Source organism: Thalassophryne amazonica, chromosome 15 (assembly GCF_902500255.1).
Source record: "Thalassophryne amazonica chromosome 15, fThaAma1.1, whole genome shotgun sequence".
NCBI lineage: Eukaryota > Metazoa > Chordata > Actinopteri > Batrachoidiformes > Batrachoididae > Thalassophryne > Thalassophryne amazonica.
This window is the reverse complement of record NC_047117.1, coordinates 83480588-83503482: the sequence shown is the minus strand read 5'-3', so window position 1 is coordinate 83503482 and position 22895 is coordinate 83480588. Positions and strand designations below refer to the sequence as shown.

The 22895-nt window shown below is 41.3% G+C and overlaps 1 protein-coding gene across 3 annotated transcripts; it reads right to left on the bottom strand.

Moving 5' to 3' along the window:
* Nucleotides 1-1680: 1680 nt before the first annotated feature.
* On the bottom strand, nucleotides 1681-22555 carry LOC117527140 (E3 ubiquitin/ISG15 ligase TRIM25-like). 3 transcript variants are annotated; one of them, XM_034189327.1, is made up of 9 exons: nucleotides 22186-22555; nucleotides 12863-13474; nucleotides 9464-9559; nucleotides 8380-8613; nucleotides 5206-5386; nucleotides 4735-5046; nucleotides 4189-4320; nucleotides 2027-2070; nucleotides 1681-1942 (listed from the first exon to the last, which is right to left on the bottom strand). In XM_034189327.1, the coding sequence occupies exons 2-9, from the start codon at nucleotides 13454-13456 to the stop codon at nucleotides 1820-1822; spliced, it is 1716 nt and encodes a 571-aa protein (XP_034045218.1). In that variant the 5' UTR covers nucleotides 13457-13474; nucleotides 22186-22555; the 3' UTR covers nucleotides 1681-1819. The 3 variants fall into 3 exon arrangements, with proteins under 3 accessions (XP_034045218.1, XP_034045216.1, XP_034045217.1); XM_034189325.1 differs by having other exon boundaries at nucleotides 1681-2070; XM_034189326.1 differs by lacking the exon at nucleotides 22186-22555 and adding an exon at nucleotides 13840-13859 and having other exon boundaries at nucleotides 1681-2070.
* Nucleotides 22556-22895: the final 340 nt, after the last annotated feature.

The window sequence follows — 22895 nt, the reverse complement described above, 5'->3', positions numbered from 1 at the left end:
ACTCATTTATTCAAGACTCCAGCTCAACCAAACTACTGGTTGTGGTAATAGGATTAATAAATGGAATAGTTTTGTCTGTGTTAAATGTTTGGTCTCCAACGTAAAGGCCAAATAAGGTCGACGTCCATTGGATTCTATGACATGTGACATATGTTACTCCATAACATAACTAAGCATGACACATGATGCAAGCTTTTTTAAAACCCGACTAACTCGGCCAATAATTTCCATTCTTTCTTTTTTTTCCAGAATTAGAGCAACTTTAACTTTTGACCCCTGTAGAAACTGAAATTGACCTTTGTCACTATTCTTGCAGTTTTTACCCCATAACTCTATAACATTCAGTCACAGATATTCCAAACTATACCTTTTTGGAATCTCTGACTACCTAATGAAAATTCAAGTGGACACCCTGCCTTTTTAAAAGGGTAATACCTAAGGTATATTTGTGCCAAATTTGGTGTTTGCATCACCATTTGAGAGATTTTTTTTTTTCAGTTATCCGCTGCACTACAAGTGGAAAAACAAGCTTAACCTTCAGCGACTCATGGCGTCACCGTGTGCAGATGATGCGTTCACAGCCAGCGGCAATTACATTTTCCATTGTCCCCTCATTGAACACAAATCTTTTTTCCAGTCTGCTGCACACAGATGTGAATACAGCGTTACAGTCGGTGAACTTTAGTCAACTCACAGGATGGCGGCAAGAATATTTCCGATATCCATTACAGTGCAGCTGATCATAAAGGAAGATGTGAAAATCTGAGCGCCAGACGTGTGGCGTAACTCTGATTTAGTTATTAGAACATTCCATCTACACCTGCTTATTTTGTATGGCTGACAGAAGGTTGTTAGGGTGCAAGTCCCAGCAGGCAATGTGTGAGACGGGTTTAAACTGTCTTCAGCTCACGAGTCCATCGTGAACCAAACAACTTCATTTTGGAGTCTTATTAGACCAATATGCATCTGTTTTGGGAGCGAGAACTGAGCCCAGAACCTTCTGACTGTGAAGCAGCAGCACTATGCTGGATCAAGGAGTCCAGAAATACACTGTGGGGGGGCATAAGCGTCGAGGCAAAAACATAATCTAAAATTTTTTTAATATAAAGAAGCCTGATTTTAAGTAATTCTTAACTACCAGATGAAGCCTCCTGATCTTACTGCGAACAATCACTTCAGATGTTTACAAAAATATTCAGAGCGTTTGATGAATCTGCTTCTACGGTTGTCAAAAATTTATTCTGCTGGAACCAAATGTAACATATTTTGAAGACATTCCCATAAATATTTTCATATATAAGCAGAGTCTCTGTTTTTATTTTGTCCTTCTCCATGTTACTTACAAAGAACTGGATTGACAGCATTTAAACACTTTAGTTTTGTGTAAATCTCAAACTGACCTTTGACCTTTATCCTGTTCACCTCTCAGCTGTTGGTCCTCAGTTATTCAGTGACACTAAACAGTGAAACCTACAACACATGACCAATCATATTTGAATGTAAGCAAGACATATAGTGTAAAACCCCAATATTATCAACACCTTAAAAAAGGTAGACTGTAACCTTTATGTATGTATTTATTTTATTGAGTGCAGCTGTTTGCTGGGTGCAGGAGGAAGAAACAGCTTTGCAGCAGATTATCGGTACCATGAGAATGAATCACTAGTTCAAACACCAAAGGTCATTTGGCTTTCGTTTATCGGCAACACATTTTCATCACAAACAAACAAATACTCTGAAATTTCTAAACCCAACAAATGCCAATGATCAGGGCAAATCGTGCAAACACATGCTGCTGCATGAACACTGATAAGTGTACTTATGTTTTCTTGGTCTTGCCAGCGGGTTTTTGTACATGATTCCCTTTGGGCTTGTCCTTTGGCTTGTCTTTGGGCTTGTCCTTTGGCTTGTCTTTGGGCTTGTCCTTTGGCTTGTCTTTGGGCTTGTCCTTTGGCTTGTCCTTTGGCTTGTCTTTGGGCTTGTCCTTTGGATTGTCTTTGGGCTTGTCCTTTGGCTTGTCTTTGGCCTGACCACCTTCTCGCCCGCTGTGAGGCTTACTGCCGTGATGATCTAAAATAAAAACAAAACGTATAAGTACATTATATAGTTTCAGCTCCACTGTGATGGAAAGCAGAGGCTAAATTTCAAAAATTGTCACTGTGTTATTACTTATGGACCTGACTGTACTTAAAAAGGACGATAAGGTAAATACAACCCCTGGCAATAATTATGGAATCACCGGCCTCGGAGGATGTTCATTCAGTTGTTTAATTTTGTAGAAAAAAAAGCAGATCATAGACATGACACAAAACTAAAGTCATTTCAAATGGCAACTTTCTGGCTTTAAGAAACACTATAAGAAATCAAGAAAAAAAAAATTGTGGCAGTCAGTAACGGTTACTTTTTTAGACCAAGCAGAGGGAAAAAAATATGGACTCACTCAAATCTGAGAAATAAATTATGGAATCACCCTGTAAATTTTCATCCCCAAAGCTAACACCTGCATCAAATCAGATCTGCTCGTTAGTCTGCATCTAAAAAGGAGTGATCACACCTTGGAGAGCTGTTGCACCAAGTGGACTGACATGAATCATGGCTCCAACATGAGAGATGTCAAGTGAAACAAAGGAGAGGATTATCAAACTCTTAAAAGAGGGTAAATCATCACGCAATGTTGCAAAAGATGTTGGTTGTTCAGTCAGCTGTGTCTAAGCTCTGGACCAAATACAAACATGGGAAGGTTGTTAAAGGCAAACATACTGGTAGACCAAGGAAGACATCAAAGCGTCAAGACAGAAAACTTAAAGCAATATGTCTCAAAAATCGAAAATGCACAACAAAACAAATGAGGAATGAATGGGAGAAAACTGGACTCAACGTCTGTGACCAAACTGTAAGAAACCGACTAAAGGAAATGGGATTTACATACAGAAAAGCTAAACGAAAGCCATCATTAACACCTAAACAGAAAAAAACAAGGTTACAATGGGCTAAGGAAAAGCAATCGTGGACTGTGGATGACTGTATGAAAGTCATATTCAGTGATGAATCTCAAATCTGCATTGGGCAAGGTGATGATGCTGGACCTTTTGTTTGGTGCCGTTCCAATGAGATTTATAAAGATGACTGCCTGAAGAGAACATGTAAATTTCCACAGTCATTGATGATATGGGGCTGCATGTCCGGTAAAGGCACTGGGGATCATCATCAATAAATGCACAAGTTTACGTTGATATTTTGGACACTTTTCTTATCCCATCAATTGAAAGGATGTTTGGGGATGATTAAATCATTTTTCAAGATGATAATGCATCTTGTCATAGAGCAAAAACTGAAAACATTCCTTGCAAAAAGACACATAGGGTCAATGTCATGGCCTGCAAATAGTCCGGATCTTAATCCAATTGAAAATCTTTGGTGGAAGTTGAAGAAAATGGTCCATGACAAGGCTCCAACCTGCAAAGCTGATCTGGCAACAGCAATCAGAGAAAGCTGGAGCCAGATTGACGAAGAGTACTGTTTGTCACTCATTAAGTCCATGCCTCAGAGACTGCAAGCTGTTATAAAAGCCAGAGAGGGTGCAACAAAATACTAGTGATGTGTTGCAGCGTTCTTTTGTTTTTCATGATTCCATAATTTTTTCCTCAGAATTGAGTGATTCCATATTTTTTTTTCCCTCTGCTTGGTCTAAAAAGTAACCGTTACTGACTGCCACAATTTTTTTTCCTGATTTCTTATAGTGTTTCTTAAAGCCAGAAAGTTGCCATTTGAAATGACTTTAGTTTTGTGTCATGTCTGTGATCTGCTTTTTTTCTACAAAATTAAACAATTGAATGAACATCCTCCGAGGCCGGTGATTCCATAATTTTTGCCAGGGGTTGTAATACAACAACTCAACTGCCGCAGACAGTAGGTGGTTTGTTGGCACAGGTTTGCACTCACTGAGTGACCATCTAGTTTTGATCAAGTCTCCACTGGGACCACATGAAATCAGTGAAACAAACTCTAAAGATAAACTTTGGGAGCCACATAAAATAAATCACTGATTATTACTTGCTCAAATAACAGTATGTTCATGTATTCAATTGATCCAAACTTGCAGTAAATCTACAGGTCACATGACTCGTCCACATTCTCACATTCAGAAGATAACCCATTAGCATGCAGCTGTACAGGCTCTTTACTTACATGTCTTTTGGCTTGAAGGAACTCTGGGACCCCTGGAGGAGTAGGCTGCATCTCCTGGGGCATGCTGGGATTGCTTATGGACTTTTGGCGTTTGTTCATAAAAACTCCAACGGTGGCGAATTTTGAACAATTCTGAAACCAAGTGCAGGAAAGAGTATTTTAGTCCATGCAGTTGTAAACGTGAACGCACGCTGTAAGCTTGATTTCTTGTCTCTCTTTTTTTAACAAAGTTCTTTTCCGTTTCACTGTGTGACTCGTGAAGAAACACGGGGAAAATGCACACACACACACACACACACCAAAGGCTGAAACTCTTTCAATGTGGTCTTGTGGCTTCCCTCACCTGTCTTCCACATGCACCGTGTTTTTGAGGAATTCCTACTCTAGAATAACTATCCTTTTTGTTTTTTTAATCTCTTCATGACTAATTCCAATGAAGCCCAAGAGTTAGTCAGTATCTCAGTAAAGTCCTTGTAAACACCCCCTGCTTGTACATTCACATCTTCTGACTTTATAGCTGAAGTACTGTCACAGAGTTGAACTAACCAGCTTCAAGCTGAGCAGCAGCACTCTCAGCTCGCAAGACAGCGGCACTCTGGGCTCGCGAGGCGGCGGTGGCACTCTGGACTTGTGAGGCGGCGGCAGCACTCTCGGCTGGCGAGGCGGCGGCAGCACTCTCGGCTGGCGAGGCGGCGGCAGCACTCTCGGCTCGCGAGGCGGCGGCACTCTCGGCTCGCGAGGCGGCGGCACTCTCGGCTCGCGAGGCGGCGGCACTCTCGGCTCGCGAGGCGGCGGCACTCTCGGCTCGCGAGGCGGCGGTGGCGCACTCTGTGCATGAGGCAGCGGCTTCGTTCTCACCTGTGAAGATCCCAGTAACATTGATTATAGTGTATTTTATAGACACATTGTTGCAGCAACACTCAAATATTTTGCTGATTCTTACTTCCCATCTCATCTGTTGTAAGTTTGGTCATTGAGAGGTCAAAAGCTTATCTCCAATTATGAAGCATCTCTTACCAGCATTTTCATCTGGGTTGACCGTTGGGAGTCGAGCTTCAACCGGCTGTTTGAGGAGCTCCGTCAGCTGCTCCTTCAGGATGGCAGCAAAGGTCTGCACTGCTATGACCTTCTTAGAGTCCAGGTGCATTCGAGGGGCATAAGGGTCAAACTTCACAACTGAGGGCAGGTCAAATGAAGCCTGTGCAAGACACAGAGTCACAGGTACTTAACAATGAGTCAACACAAACCTTTAGCCTCAGTCACTTTTAGCATATGCATTTTGCAGACGCTGTCACACTCACGAGCGCCACTAGCTTAACTTGTGGCAAGCTAAAAGTGGACGCTCTGGTTTTGGCCAAACTTCTATACAGTTTTTGTATATTGTTAGTGCGCGCCAGCGGCCGTCGTGCTTGATGAATTCCTGTGCAAAAAGTAGTTCCCAGATAATTGTGATATGTGGTACAGGAACTTGTGTATCTCGTGTGTTTTTACACCTAAATTATCATAAGTCAATACTCCTACTCATCCAGCAGCATCTTCTCATGTCGGCAAATTCACTGCCATTTTACAAACAACCAGAAACTGGGTCAGGCGAAAGTAGTCCGGGGAGCTCAATCTGTGGGTGCGAGCTATCCCACAATGCCAAAATAGCAGAGATGTCGCTCCAATGAGAGCAGCACACTGAGCAGGGTGACGCTGTCACGCCAGTCACTTTTAACATATGCATTTTGCAGACGCTGTCAGGCTAGTCAATTTTAGCATATGCATTTTCAGGGATGAAAAATGTTTGCTTTTTGGCAGATTTCCGCTTTTTTCCCCATCAGGCATCTTGTTGGGCAGCAAGGGGTAGAGGTGGGCAACACTGGGAATTTTTGTATTGATTCGATACCAAGTGAATACAGGCCCAGTATCGCCGATATCAATACTGATACTTTTTCATATTTAAGTTTCATAGATCCAAAGGATCCAAAAGACCGAGGATAGAATTTCACCAAACATTGTATGTGACAACAAAATACTTTATTACAATCAACATTTTTGTTTAAAAAAATACCACTCAACACAACTTAAAATCTCCTGAGGTACAGGGCTGACAAACCACAATACAACAAAATTAACACACCACAACAAAATTGGCTGACGCCGCTGAGCCACATAACGGCACAACAACAAAAGACCAGAGGGGGGACGGTGTGCTGCTCCGTGTTGTGTGACAGTGCAGCGCTGCTTTTACAGAGAGTAGAATTTGATGAATCTGCGTGTGCAGCAGTCAGTGCGTGCGGGAGAGAAAAAAGCTTGAGTTTTGATCTTTTTACACAAGGATCGTTCAATATCAATACCAGCGTTGGTATCAATATTAGGATCGATCTGCCCAGCTCTAGCAAGGGGCCCTTGAAGTAAAGCTGGTGGTTTTTATTTCACATTCTCTTCATTTTTCCCCACTAAAACCCCAAAGAGCATATGTCTGAGTAATATTTACCTTTTTATGTTAAACTGACCTGTTATGGTCTTCTGAAACAGTTGATGTATTTTAGAACTTAAAAACCGGAGCAATGCTAATGTCTTAGCAAGTCTATGGCATTTTCAATGTTAAAGTTAGCATTAAGCTGTTGCCCATCAGCGCATTTATGTTCAGTATAATTAATGACTCAGCATTTGACGTAGAAGAGTCAAATGCATTACAAATTGTCATTTTTTTCCTTTATATATTGTAGTTTCACAGTGAGCATCTCAAACTTACCTGGTGACTCCTGGTTTACTGTTTAACTTTATTTGAAGGTTTATTTTGAACATGACAAAAGAAATAAGTGCGGAGTGATTTGTGACCCAGAACATGTTTTGCTTTAAAAAAAAAACAAAAACACTGAAATCCTTCTTGATAATTTGATTTGTTTTTATTTGATGTGTGGTTTCCAACTGATTTTCTCATCTATTATTATTGCCCCAAGAAATTTATTTTCATTAACCCTTTCAATTTACACCCCATCTATTTGTATTTGTACTTGCTCATTCGTTCTGCAGTTCCCAAATAACAGTTTTGTTTAATGACAATTTGTTTCGATCAATCCACATTTTCAATTCATTTTTTTTTCAGTTATTTCCTTCAGCATTTCCTCCAGAACTATCTGCCAAAATAGAAAACTGGTGCATTCTAGTAAAGGAAAAATACTATGACAGGAGTGATTTGAATAAGGAAAGTTGCGTTTTTTCTCACCAAAATGGGTGCTGCACTTGCTACAGTTTGTCTTGAATAGCCCCAGATTGCATTTGAGCTTCTAGAGTTCATAAATTTTCGGGGGGGGGGTCATTTTGGGTTTCAGCTTTGTGTTTTATCACTTTCATCCCTGTTTAGGCAGACGCTGTCACGCTAGTCATTTTTAGCATGTGTATTTTTCAAAAGTGGTCACATTAATCATTTTTAACATGTCCATCTTGCAAACACAGTCGCACTGATGAGGATATACAGTTTGCAAACACAGTCACGCCAACGGTGGTTAGCACATGCAGTTTGCAAGCTGTCGTGCTAATGTTTCACGTGTGCAGTCACATAAGCGATAGCTATCACTAATTGTTAAAATCAAACAGTCTGCAGCAATCACACAGTGACTGTACATACCAACTACTAGTGCATGAACACATACGCTAGCATTTTCTTTAACATGGACCATCAGTAGCCAAATGTGCCAAGTCAGCGCAACGATGTCTGCCATAAATAGCACTGAGCTCCACATCTGCAAAGAAGATAATTCGGGGAAATGTTTCATTACCGATGTAGAGAGCCAACCAAAAGAGGTTGTCAGGGCCAGCGCTTTGTGACGTCATAAAACAAGACAAGCTGAAGAAAGAGCTAAATTGAAAGCCTATCTAACAATGTGAAACACATGAATAATCCAATTCATGGAACCTTCTTCAAAACGATCTGAATCCATCCGTCACTTTTAAAGTGATATCCTGCTTTAAACAAACAATGACAACCACATAACCGCCGCCCCCTCCTGCCTCGGTTAGTGACGGCAAATAGATAATAAAATTGCAAGCGTTATTAACCTGTGAACTTTAGACGGGAATCCTTCTGTTTCTTACAGACAAACTAAAAATCAGAGGGCTGGTTCCAAACCCTCTTGCTGTAGATCATAGAAACAAAGAGCAGTTACAACTTCATCTAACAATGAGTGACGATGCTCATCCCACCTGTAAGAAAGCCAGCGTTTGAGTTTGGGTCAGCAGACTGCTGAGCTCTTCTTTAACTTTGCTCATCTTCTCCACGTTCTCAGTAAACTTCTTTGTGTGATTCCGAAGTTTTGCCTGACCACTCGCCAGCTCGAGGTCGACCACGCTCAGAGCTTCAGAAAGCTCTCGATCCAACATGTCCCGTATCAGCTGATACTCGCCCACCAAAGCTCTCTTCTTGTTGGCAGCTGCATCCTGAGACAGGACGGGGACGGAAAAGATGACATGAACAGGCACAGCCTAGATTATGAGTGAGTTTAGATGATGATGCTGCTCGCCTGTAATCCAAAACCTGATGGCATTTCCCTCGACCAAGTGTGACTAAGATTCAGGAGCAGGGAATTGACCATAAATTTTCCTTCCTGGTACACAGCTGATTGGTAAATTTTAAAATGGTTACACTGGCAGATGAAAATACAATTTAACCAACCTGTGCTGCAGAATAATAGTAAATTGTCATATTTGTCAAAATCTTTGCATGTATCGCAAATGTTCAGCAGCACAGGATGCTAATCTGGTGCCACCTGGTGAATGAAGCCAGAAATGGCCACAAACTGCATGACAACACACGAGCTCAGCTGAGCACCATAAGAGCTTTTCCGGATCAAATTCAAAATAAAATCACTCATTTTCTAGGACATGACCCATCTGCTTACCAAATTTCATCAACATCCTCTCATAGGTTTTTGAGTTAAATGTTGCTATGTGCCAAGCATTATTCCAGAATATATTCCCGACGGCCTCCACATAATGTCACCACTTATTTCCTGTAATATTATAAAACTGTACACCAAGTTTTATTGAAAGTCATTCATTACTTTTTGAGTTATGCTGCTAAAAAAAAACACTGCTGAAAACATTACCTAATGGCAGAGGCAAAAAAAAAAAAGGTTAATGCATCCTTTCACAGCAATCACATTGTCCTTTTGTGACTTATTTTTCCAAAATTAAAACAATCGATTCATCATTTTGGGCCTCAAAGTGCTCCCACCATATTTCTTTCATGGGATTTAATCGTGTGCATGACATGAAACATGCTAATTACCTTCAGCTTGCTCTGAATGTCACTTATCTTAGAAATAACCGCCTCATTCTTCTCAATCTTCCCATCCAGCGAACCTAATTTGTCTCTCAATTCAGCCTGAGAGAGAGAGAGAGCGAGAGAGAGAAAAATCACATGACAGATGATTATGTGGAGAGTTGTTGACACTGGGCCGCCGCACCAGCCTGTAGAAAATAATGGTTTCATTTCCCAGCCCAGAAAGCAGGAACAACAAACTTCTGTCTGCACTGCAACCATCTGCAACGTTCAGTCAACATCACCATCTGCAGTTGGTATCAAATGTCAGGCTGTGGGGCATCATGCTAGGAGGACCATCCTTTGAACTTCTACATCAGCTGCTTTGTCTTGGCTTTAAATGGTTGGCAACAAAAGCTCCAGACTTTGGACTTCAGACACTAATGCGCCACTGCAACCAGCGCAGAAATTTCAGACCTTCTACTTGGAAAAGAAAAGTCTATGCGTGGGGAGGGTAACATGATTAGCACCGCAGCTGCTTTAAGCCCCTTTCACACCGGGCTTGCATACAGTTGTGTTGTGATGTGTATGGAAAATTGCGCCGATTTGGTGTAGTCCTCCTTTTCGAGTTCTTCTTGGAATCGGCCAGCCCTTTTGTGCTGTTTCCATCTGTTCATTCAATGTTTTTGTTCTCTTTTGCTGTATTTTTCCCTGGCCTGTCTTGCTAGTGTCGTTGCAGGTGTCAGCTCATTGCTTTCTCTCTCTTGCAAAAGATCTCCGCCAAAGTTTTCTGCCAATTTTATAACAGAAGTCTGTTGTGGCATGGTCTTAATATGGTGTTGTGTAACCTTTTTCATAACTTCTTCTTGAGAACTCTTTAAGTACTGCCCAATACTTATTATAGATGCTTTATAAGCCTGGTTGATCTCCATAAGACCTAAGCCGCCTTCTCGACAAGGGAGATATATTCTATCCATGCATTGATTTCTGTATGTAATTTTATGTAGGGTGAGCATCTTCCTAGTTTTAGTATCTAACTTGTTAAGCTCACCCTGTGGCCAGTCTACTATGCCAAAGCCATAGCTCAACACAGGCAATGCAAACTGGTTTATGGCTGTGATCTTGTTCTTTGGTGTCCATTCTGATTTACAGATCTTCTTTAAGCGGTTTAAGTATTCTTGTGTTACTTTCTCTCTCATTTTTTTTATGCTCTATTGTAGTATTTTCTTCAATTCCCAAATATTTGTACGTGGAATCCTCAGCCAAATCTTCAATGGTATTCCCCTCATCCAACTGTATATTTTGTGTGACCTGCTTCTTACCACCTCTGATTGTATATTTAGAGCATTTATCCAGCCCAAATTCCATACCGATTTCTTTAGAAAACCTATGGACTGCCTCCACTAATCTCCTGAGTCCCCTCTCTGAATCTGCAAATATTTTTAAGTCATCCAAGAATAGAAGGTGGCTCACCACCTGTTTGTTTTCTTCCCCTACCTCCATCTAAATCATACCCGATGTCAAATTCCTCAATACTAAGACAAAAAAGGGGTGGGGAGAGACTATCTCCCTGGTGTAGTCCCTGTGTAGGCTGGTGTGTGATGGCATATCCCTCGCTGCCATTTTTCTGCCTCTCACAGTCCACTCCTACCTAAGTTTTTTGTTTTTGTGTTTTGTTTTTTTTGCATTGTAGAAATGCGCTCCATTCTCAAAATAGTAAAAAGCAAACTTATTCCAGAGGTACAGCGGGACACACTGCTTCCTTGTCAGGGTTGAGAACATCAGATCGCAAAGTTCAGAGTCCTTGTGTCCCCCCCTGCTGTTTCTCTTCAGCTTGTTCGATCGGGCACTGCAGCTGTGTGGATCATGCTGTCACACGCTCACACGTGCGGGTTCGATTACACTGTTCTGATCACGCGCGCACAGGCGCTACATGGATCAGCCACACACGCGCGCTTCACCTGCTCTCCAGCTAATTCACTCTGGATGAATGCACTCAGTTTTTGGATGTGCTGTAGCGCACGCGGACACACGCACAAATGGACTGTCTCGTATATAGTTCATGGACTCAGACTTTATTCAGAAAAGGATGCAGCCATGTGCGATAACACTGGGTTTTCTGCTCATCTCAGGGACATCTCTGTGGATCAAACCTTTTCACACATGAATGTCTGCTTCACACTTGATGCTCAAAGTCACGCTTCTGTAAACTGCCACCTGGTTTGCACAAACTGAGGTGCAATTCCCTCTGAGAGATTACCGCAGACACAAAATGTGATTATGTCTCAGCCCTCAGCAGCTCCTCGGCAGACTGATTGAGGCTGATCGCACCACTGCAAAACCCCCATGCGGTGAAGAAATATGCAGCCATCAAGAATCACCTCATCAAAATTTTTGAACTGTCAGACAGTGAAAGGGCCAGCAGGCTCTGCACAGGCTGGAGGACAGCAAGCCCCCAGAGCTCATGGACAGAATGCTGCAGCTCCTGGGAGGACACCAGCTGGACTTTCTGTGAACCAACCTCCCCCTCAGGTGCGTGCAGCGCTGGCCAACACCATGATCATGGATTGCCGTGCACTGGCGGAGGAGGCCGACAAATTCTTCCTGGTCGACCAGCACTACGGCATGACAGCAGCCGCATTCGCACATGGAGGAAGCAGCTGCTTCTCTCCCTCCACAGCAGCGCCCACAAAGTCTTCTGTTTCTACCACGCAACGTTCGGCGTCACAGACTCAGTTTCTGCAGTGTACAGTCGTGCAGTCTTGTGGAAAATTTGCATATAGTAGTTCAGTGTAGCAGACTTACATGCAGAAGTGCAGACTTGCCTAAAAACAGTGTGCTTTCTGCGTCCAGTGCTCTATTCAGAAAAATTAAACTTGTTTAATTTCTTGCGTCGGCTGCGTGTACCCCTCCGCATACTGCTGCGTTGGGCAGCAAAAACCCGGCGCTGAGCTGCGTAGAGCTGCATAACTCAGCATAGTAGTACACCGCAATATGCAACTCTACCTTTGTGCTGGTGTGAAAGGAGCTTAACAACATTTGTCAGACTCAAATAAATAAAATGAATCATGGTGTCCTCTGGTGGAACATTTTCTTTCTTTCTTTCTGTCTGTTGGGATACCTGCCTCGCTAATAGAAGCAAAAAGCACTTGCAAAACCAGAACATCTCCGCATGCATGAAGAGGTTCAGCATCCACGCCAAGCATAATTACCTCTGTCCCCGCCCGCGGCTAACCTTTGTGATGGGTGTCAGCTGAAATGTATATTGCACCTAATTTGGAGGGACTGAGTGGCGCTTCACATCTGAATTATCAAACACTACAGGAGTGTTTCTGTGTCACATTCGATGAGGGCCACTGGATGAGCTCAAGGATAATCCCACCCCTGGAGCCGGGAAAAACTTCATCAAATGAATTTGAGACCCACTTCTTTGACGTTCCTCCGCTCCTCAGTCGTCATGAAGTCACAGCCTTTGTGGGCTTGTTGGAGACAGAGGCTGCAGATTAAGCGGTCATGCTGGTTGCAGAAGAGCTCAAACAGCTTGTGGTGGTCGGGACAGATGCGTTCAGAGAGGTCGATCACCGACTCACTCAGCTGGTGGAGATGAAATCTCGGGTTCTCCCTGTGAGGTCTCAGGTGTTCCTCACAGAACGAGGCCATGCAGGTGAAGCAGGTCTGAGAAGCTTCTGCCTCCATACAGGTATCACAATGTATGAAGCCTTTTTTCTGAACTTGATCCTCTTCTCCCTGGATGTCCTCGCCCCTAGTCTGTTCCATCTTGAAGGTCTGGACTACAGTAGCGAGGACACTGTTCTTCTTCAGCTCAGGTTTGGTGGGGAAGTGGCTGCAGCACTGAGGACAGCTGTAGGTGTCTGTCCAGGTGGACAGAAGACAGTCTTGGCAGAAGTTGTGTCCACAGGGAATGGTCACTGGACAGTCAAAAGTGGACAGACAGATGCTGCAGGTCAGCTCGTCCTCCAGACTGAGCAGAGAAAGCTCACTCTCGTTCAACTCCGACATGACGAGGAGACACGAAGCCTAAAAGACAGAGAATTACTCTTCATCACTATAAAACTGAAACTTATATTTGTGTATTTTGGTAAAATGTCTCTTAGAATAAGTGTCTGGTTTAAGTCATTGTACTGGTATTTCATAACTGGCACAGAATGATTGATGGCTGTATTAAGGCCAGCGGTGGGCACAGTCCTGCTAATCCGCTAACCACTAATTATCAAAGCTAATGTTTTCATTATCGGATTAGCTTTTCAGATAACTTTATAAACCATCAGCGGACCAATTATCTTCCAATAAATTTTAGACCGGTAACATATTTTTGCAGGTGTGGTGAACAAAGCTTAACAGTTACAAACATTTATTAAGTCTAAAATCAGTTGCGTACCTACCTGTTAAATGTTTTGTAACAGATGTGCAGTTCTATCCTCTGCAGAGCTGGTTCTAGAAGAAACTGCTCTATCCTCTGCAGGCAAAGGAGGTCTAGTCACATGAGAAAAAAAAAAAAAAAAAAAAAAAAAACTTTCTTTTGACCCCATGCTGATATGCTGGCAATATCACCCAAGTCATCCAGTGGCATACAGTTTTAACTTATGGTTAAAATTTTAACCAAACTAATTTCGGACAAGTGATTTAAATTAACGTCACGTCTGAAGTTTTATAAAGTGAAAATATCAGATATATGTTTCAGTTTTAAAGTAATGCACTAATTTTGAAGGTTTTAGTGTGGACATGCTGTGTCCAGGTTCAATATGGGTAATCTCAGTACATTCACGACAGAAGAAATGCATTTAGACGCTCTGATCAAGCTCCACATGGACAACAGCATTAAACTTTGTATATTGTGCCTAAAACTCTTGTGAATATATTCTCTGGGTTTACAGACGTTATTGTGTTTGTTTTACGTAAAAATGCCAGAAGAAGCCCAGGTTGCTTCTCCATTAGTTTCAATTAGAATCACTGCAATCAATTCCTGTCGTCTTTGTTCTAGATTAATATATATGTCTGAAAATCAGTTTGCGTTTATTAAATTCCATGCATCTTAAACGTAGCAGACACGGATTAGCTGAAATTTTGTTTTGGCAAGTTTTCAGTCTCTACTTCCATCTACTGGCCAGTAGTGTTCATGGCAGTATGAGCGTCAGTGTTCTATTTATTTTGACCCCGGTTATATCAGACGGTTGTCAAATCACAACTTGACTTTTTGACTTTTTGCAAATGGCTGCTTTTTTCTTTTTACAAATAAAAAAGGCATATTTTACAAAAGCACATTTATATGTAAACACCAACACACACCTCACATTAACGTGTTGGTGTTTACATAGAATGCATGAGTCAACCAGTGTTAGCTGAGGCTCATTTCACTCATAATTCCTTTGGCATCTGTCTGTGTTTGTTACAAAACATCAGAATTAGTGCATTATTTAAAATTAAAAGATATGCATTATATTTTAACTTTGTACAAATGACAGAATTGACATTAATGGAGTTATTCTATCCAGATTAATTTGATAATTTTAAATCAAAACTGCTTTATTTTCCAAGACCTCTGCCTCACTGCGGTATAGCTGTATTCTGTTAAAGAATAACTGCTTATTTTGTGTGTATGTGTGTAGAGTTGAGCTTAGCTCCTCTCAATTGCTTCACTGCTGCAAAATATGTAGTAAACAGGAGTTTCCAGCAGGGGGCAGGGTGCACAAAGACAGAAGTGCTGACTCATTGTTTGGGTCTGTGGTCACCTTTGATGCTACCAGCAGCGATCGTGGTGTTAAAACTCAAAATCAGCTTGTTAGTAGTTGCAAGTGTATTGGAAGCAATACTGAAAGTTATCGGTTAGCTGTAGCTTCAGATACATTTTTGGGTGGTTTATTGGTTTAGCTTTATAAAAGAAACTTTTCAGTTAGCCGATTAGCTGTTATCAAAGCTAACTTTTTGGTTAGCTGTGCCCACCTCTGATTAAGTCCATGCCATAAGTATTGTGATGTTGGTAGAATACTACCACATGGTGTGTTTTGACAATAGGACTGTTTAATCGTTGATCATCGCTGTTAAAAAGTATTGCTTTGTCATTATGTGTGTGTTATATGTGAGGCAACACAACCTCACAACCTTCCTGCAGTGCCTTGGCAGCCCAACAGGTGGCGGCACCAATACTTTGATAACAACAGCACGAAATCCAAACAAGAATATAGTCGTTAAATTGTGTCCTACTCTTCCTGCGGGTCAGTGTCAGAAGCTATGTTGTGTGTCGATCACAGCCTTGAGAAGCAAAATAAAATCTGAATATGTTCTGCTGATTTTGGAAGATAAGCGCAGGGTAGCCAGTTTAGGAGCAAAACAAAATATTTCAGAATTGGTGACACTCTCCGTTAATGGCACATAGTCCATGGGCCAAACAGGTTTTCGGTACCACTTAAGGAAACTAACCAACATTTATACTCCAGCCTCAGTGTACTATGGTCTACACAAGAGTCATCAGGGGACTACATATCCCCCCCGTCCACACAAATCAGTAATACAAAGTGGGACAAAACACACACACACACACACAAAACAGCGCAAATAAGGAAGCAACTTCACATAATTTGGAAGTGAGAGATCTACAGTCTTCAATATGAATTAAGAGGTTGAACAAGACTCGTATGACAGGTTTTAATCAAAGACCAGCAATGGAGCATTTTTTGTTTTCACTGCAAACCTTCTCTTGCATTTTTTATTTATTTATTTATTTTTAACATGAAGGAACATATAGGGAGCAGTCCATGAAACTAAAGACACATGGCTAATGGGGAAACCATTCGCCATTACGTTACTAAGGCTAAGTCCTGTTGACCAAGTCGGGTGTCCACTTAAACACGTCTTCTTCAGAATCTTAATGTGCTGATCGCCGCTGAATATGAATGATTCTTGAGATATCTCACTAACAAATATTACAAACAAAATCTTGAATATATCCATGTGACCTTGATATTGAACTCAAGGTCAGAATAATGGACTGGTATCGTGGTGTCACACAAGTTGATCCTGATACTAAATGAAATTGGTTAAATGGTTCTGCAAGTATCACGCTAACAAGTGAAAACGGACAGACAGATGGACGCGTTGATCACTATATTGTTACGCATTTCATACCGGGGGATAAAAATGTGTGATAGCCATCCCGAGGTGGTAACTGTAGCCAGGTAGAGGTCAATTAAAGGTTACAGTGCATCCAGAAAATATTCACAGCACTTGATTTGTTTTCCGCATTTTACGTTACAGCCTTATTCCAACATGGATGAAATGCATTTTTCCCCCTCGAAATTCTACACAATGTGAAATTTCTTAAAAATAAAAAAACTAAGAAATCACATGTACATACAGTACCTTCCAAAAGTATTGGAACACTTTGTTTATGCCATTTCAAATACAAAAAAAAATAAAATAAAAAACTTGTTTTCTAACATTGTCTTCCTTAAACTCAAAGCAAATCTCTAAAATTTGATATAAATTAATTAAAAATATAAGAGCCAAGATGATGGGTTGCAAAAGTAATGGAATGCTTTGGTATAATACCTGTAAATAATTTTATTGCCACTTTTCTAAAGACAAGTCAGGAGATGGATACATGAACACTTCCAAGCCACTGAATATGTCTTGGACAGTATGGCGCTCTATGATAAACGTGTAGACAGTTCTCAAAAACTGAGTGACTGTGCAAGAAAAAGAGTGAGGAAAGCCACCAAGACAACCCAGAAGTTATAAGCTTCTGTGGCTGTGCTTGGAGAAATTGTGCATAGTACGTATTTTGCATTTTTGTATCACCAGTTATACAGCTTCATAATGAAGTGGTACAGAGGAGGATTTTCTTAAAAAGACGACCTGAAAGTTCAGCTACAATTTGTCAGAAGGTACATCTGAGATACCTAGATTTGATGTTTTGGTGACGTTTGTGCAGAATGTGGTAGACTGAGGCTGGGTTGCACATGTCGTTTAGTACCTTTTTTTGTTGTTTTATTTTTATGGATGGCTGCAATTTAGCTGAAAGCTAAACGATCATATCGGCCGCACGAGAGAATCAATCAATCAATCAATTTTATTTATATAGCGCCAAATCGCAACAAACAGTTGCCCCAAGGCGCTTTATATTGTAAGGCAAGGCCATACAATAATTACGTAAAAACCCCAATGGTCAAAACGACCCCCTGTGAGCAAGCACTTGGCGACAGTGGGAAGGAAAAACTCCCTTTTAACAGGAAGAAACCTCCAGCAGAACCAGGCTCAGGGAGGGGCAGTCTTCTGCTGGGACTGGTTGGGGCTGAGGGAGAGAACCAGGAAAAAGACATGCTGTGGAGGGGAGCAGAGATCAATCACTAATGATTAAATGCAGAGTGGTGCATACAGAGCAAAAAGAGAAAGAAACACTCAGTGCATTATGGGAACCCCCCAGCAGTCTAAGTCTATAGCAGCATAACTAAGGGATGGTTCAGGGTCACCTGATCCAGCCCTAACTATAAGCTTTAGCAAAAAGGAAAGTTTTAAGCCTAATCTTAAAAGTAGAGAGGGTGTCTGTCTCCCTGATCCGAATTGGGAGCTGGTTCCACAAGAGAGGAGCCTGAAAGCTGAAGGCTCTGCCTCCCATTCTACTCTTACAAACCCTAGGAACTACAAGTAAGCCTGCAGTCTGAGAGCGAAGCGCTCTATTGGGGTGATATGGTACTATGAGGTCCCTAAGATAAGAAGGGACCTGATTATTCAAAACCTTATAAGTAAGAAGAAGAATTTTAAATTCTATTCTAGAATTAACAGGAAGCCAATGAAGAGAGGCCAATATGGGTGAGATATGCTCTCTCCTTCTAGTCCCCGTCAGTACTCTAGCTGCAGCATTTTGAATTAACTGAAAGCTTTTCAGGGAACTTTTAGGACAACCTGATAATAATGAATTACAATAGTCCAGCCTAGAGGAAATAAATGCATGAATTAGTTTTTCAGCATCACTCTGAGACAAGACCTTTCTAATTTTAGAGATATTGCACAAATGCAAAAAAGCAGTCTTACATATTTGTTTAATATGCGCTTTGAATGACATATCCTGATCAAAAATGACTCCAAGATTTCTCACAGTATTACTAGAGGTCAGGGTAATGCCATCCAGAGTAAGGATCTGGTTAGACACCATGTTTCTAAGATTTGTGGGGCCAAGTACAATAACTTCAGTTTTATCTGAGTTTAAAAGCAGGAAATTAGAGGTCATCCATGTCCTTATGTCTGTAAGACAATCCTGCAGTTTAGCTAATTGGTGTGTGTCCTCTGGCTTCATGGATAGATAAAGCTGGGTATCATCTGCGTAACAATGAAAATTTAAGCAATGCCGTCTAATAATACTGCCTAAGGGAAGCATATATAAAGTGAATAAAATTGGTCCTAGCACAGAACCTTGTGGAACTCCATAATTAACCTTAGTCTGAAGAAGATTCCCCATTTACATGAACAAATTGTAATCTATTAGATAAATATGATTCAAACCACCGCAGCGCAGTGCCTTTAATACCTATGGCATGCTCTAATCTCTGTAATAAAATTTTATGGTCAACAGTATCAAAAGCAGCACTGAGGTCTAACAGAACAAGCACAGAGATGAGTCCACTGTCTGAGGCCATAAGAAGATCATTTGTAACCTTCACTAATGCTGTTTCTGTACTATGATGAATTCTAAATCCTGACTGAAACTCTTCAAATAGACCATTCCTCTGCAGATGATCAGTTAGCTGTTTTACAACTACCCTTTCAAGAATTTTTGAGAGAAAAGGAAGGTTGGAGATTGGACTATAATTAGCTAAGATAGCTGGGTCAAGTGATGGCTTTTTAAGTAATGGTTTAATTACTGCCTTAAAAGCCTGTGGTACATAGCCAACTAATAAAGATAGATTGATCATATTTAAGATCGAAGCATTAAATAACGGTAGGGCTTCCTTGAGCAGTCTGGTAGGAATGGGGTCTAATAGACATGTTGATGGTTTGGATGAAGTAACTAATGAAAATAACTCAGACAGAACAATCGGAGAGAAAGAGTCTAACCAAATACCGGCATCACTGAAAGCAGCCAAAGATAACGATACGTCTTTGGGATGGTTATGAGTAATTTTTTCTCTAATAGTTAAAATTTTATTAGCAAAGAAAGTCATGAAGTCATTACTAGTTAAAGTTAAAGGAATACTCGGCTCAATAGAGCTCTGACTCTGTCAGCCTGGCTACAGTGCTGAAAAGAAACCTGGGGTTGTTCTTATTTTCTTCAATTAGTGATGAGTAGTAAGATGTCCTAGCTTTATGGAGGGCTTTTTTAATAGTGCAACAGACTTTTTCCAGGCTAAGTGACGATCTTCTAAATTAGTGAGACGCCATTTCCTCTCCAACTTACGGGTTGTCTGCTTTAAGCTGCGAGTTTGTGAGTTATACCACGGAGTCAGGCACTTCTGATTTAAAGCTCTCTTTTTCAGAGGAGCTACAGCATCCAAAGTTGTCTTCAATGAGGATGTAAAACTATTGACGAAATACTCTATCTCACTTACAGAGTTTAGGTAGCTACTCTGCACTGTGTTGGTATATGGCATTAGGGAACATAAAGAAGGAAACATATCCTTAAATCTAGTTACAGCGCTTTCTGAAAGACTTCTAGTGTAATGAAACTTATTCCCCACTGCTGGGTAGTCCATCAGAGTAAATGTAAATGTTATTAAGAAATGATCAGACAGAAGGGAGTTTTCAGGGAATACTGTTAAGTCTTCAATTTCCATACCATAAGTCAGAACAAGATCTAAGATATGATTAAAGTGGTGGGTGGACTCATTTACATTTTGAGCAAAGCCAATTGAGTCTAATAATAGATTAAATGCAGTGTTGAGGCTGTCATTCTCAGCATCTGTGTGGATGCTAAAATCGCCCACTATAATTATCTTATCTGAGCTAAGCACTAAGTCAGACAAAAGTTCTGAAAATTCACAGAGAAACTTACAGTAACGACCAGGAGGACGATAGATAACAACAAATAAAACTGGATTTTGGGACTTCCAATTTGGATGGACAAGACTAAGAGTCAAGCTTTCAAATGAATTAAAGCTCTGTCTGGGTTTTTGATTAATTAATAAGCTGGAATGGAAGATTGCTGCTAATCCTCCGCCTCGGCCCGTGCTACGAGCGTTCTGGCAGTTAGTGTGACTCGGGGGTGTTGACTCATTTAAACTAACATATTCATCCTGCTGTAACCAGGTTTCTGTAAGGCAGAATAAATCAATATGTTGATCAATTATTATATAATTTACTAACAGGGACTTAGAAGAGAGAGACCTAATGTTTAATAGACCACATTTAACTGTTTTAGTCTGTGGTGCAGTTGAAGGTGCTATATTATTTTTTCTTTTTGAATTTTTATGCTTAAATAGATTTTTGCTGGTTATTGGTGGTCTGGTCGCAGGCACCGTCTCTACGGGGATGGGGTAATGAGGGGATGGCAGGGGGAGAGAAGCTGCAGAGAGGTGTGTAAGACTACAACTCTGCTTCCTGGTCCCAACCCTGGATAGTCACGGTTTGGAGGATTTAAGAAAATTGGCCAGATTTCTAGAAATGAGAGCTGCTCCATCCAAAGTGGGATGGATGCCGTCTCTCCTAACAAGACCAGGTTTTCCCCAGAAGCTTTGCCAATTATCTATGAAGCCCACCTCATTTTTTGGACACCACTCAGACAGCCAGCAATTCAAGGAGAACATGCGGCTAAACATGTCACTCCCGGTCCGATTGGGGAGGGGCCCAGAGAAAACTACAGAGTCCGACATTGTTTTTGCAAAGTTACACACCGATTCAATGTTAATTTTAGTGACCTCCGATTGGCGTAACCGGGTGTCATTACTGCCGACGTGAATTACAATCTTACCAAATTTACGCTTAGCCTTGGCCAGCAGTTTCAAATTTCCTTCAATGTCGCCTGCTCTGGCCCCCGGAAGACAATTGACTATGGTTGCTGGTGTCGCTAACTTCACATTTCTCAAAAGAGTCGCCAATAACCAGAGTTTGATCCTCGGCGGGTGTGTCGCCGAGTGGGGTTAAAACGGTTAGAAATGTGAACGGGTTGGTGGTGTACACGGGGCTTCTGTTTAGGGCTACGCTTCCTCCTCACAGTCACCCAGTCAGCCTGCTTTCCCGGCTGCTCGGGATCTGCCAGAGATAAACTAACGGCGGCTAAGCTACCTTGGTCCGCACCGACTACAGGGGCCTGGCTAGTTGTAGAATTTTCCACGGTGCGGAGCCGAGTCTCCAATTCGCCCAGCCTGGCCTCCAAAGCTACGAATAAGCCACACTTATTACAAGTACCATTCCCGCTAAAGGAGGCTGAGGAATAACTAAACATTTCACACCCAGAGCAGAAAAGTGCAGGAGAGACAGGAGAAGCTGCCATGCTAAACCGGCTAAGAGCTAGTAGCTGCGCTAAGCTAGCGGATTCCTAAAAACACGCAAAGTGAATAACGTGTAAATAATTTAGAGGTGATTCAGCAGAGGGAGTGCTTTAGTATCAGCTGACAGATGTTCCTTCTGTGAAGAAAAAAAAAAAAATTTGAGGAACCAGCATGGAATCAGAACACCGGAAATGCTGATACAAATGTTAATATTAAATAAGTAAAATGTCGACAAACGATCCCACTCGGATCCAGGAAATACACTAATTCAACTCAGTTTAACAACAAACAAAACGATATGGTTAAACATACCTTTTGGGTTCAAGTCAAACCTGACGATACACCTTCTCAGCTTTGTCAAAAACCTAATTCGTCATTAAAGTAAAATCCCTTTCTGCTAAGAGGATGAAAAACAAAATTATAAATCCAGCCGCGGTCAATAACACCGCACCTGGTAAACAAAAGTTTGGAGCGCCCGTATTCCCGATTTTCCGGTAAATGTATTGAAACGACCCACAAACCGTAAATCAGAAATATGGGCGCAATCAAAATCGACGTCAGACTCCTCAAAGGAGGAAAAACGAAACTCAAGTTCCACCAAATTAATAAATTAAAACAAGGGTAGTGTTACATTCCACAAGCTTTTTTCCCCCCCAGATTAGCATATTTTCTTAAACACTTTTTCCAGGAAAGATTTTACCCTCCACTCCGCTACTTCTATGACTCTGGAGCAATTTCAAAAGTTCAAAAGCTTCAGAAGATATCGTTGGGATTTGCTCATCTGCGGATGTCTCCCTCTACTGGAACAGATGAGTTACTACAACAAGATCATGCAGTGACGTCTGGTGAAAAAGTCTGAATAAACAAACATCAGCAAAGCACTGCGACTTTTAAACATACATTTTAAATTAAAACATGCGCAGCAAACCACTCATCTTTAGTAAAATTTAAATATCAAGAACTTCGAAGGCCTCTGTCCTACAGTAAACGAGCATCAGTCCAGTAGTCAGGTGTGATTCTGC

What these genes read in the sequence shown, in the direction of transcription:
- LOC117527140 (XM_034189325.1), bottom strand. Translation starts at nt 13,456, where the DNA reads ATGTCGGAGTTGAACGAGAGTGAGCTTTCTCTGCTCAGTCTGGAGGAC. An exon ending in AGCGGAGGAACGTCAAAGAA is followed by an intron (nt 9,560 to 12,862) that starts GTGGGTCTCAAA and finishes TCTCTCTCTCAG; the next exon opens with GCTGAATTGAGAGACAAATT. An exon ending in TGCTGCTCAGCTTGAAGCTG is followed by an intron (nt 4,321 to 4,734) that starts GTTAGTTCAACT and finishes ACTTGGTTTCAG; the next exon opens with AATTGTTCAAAATTCGCCAC.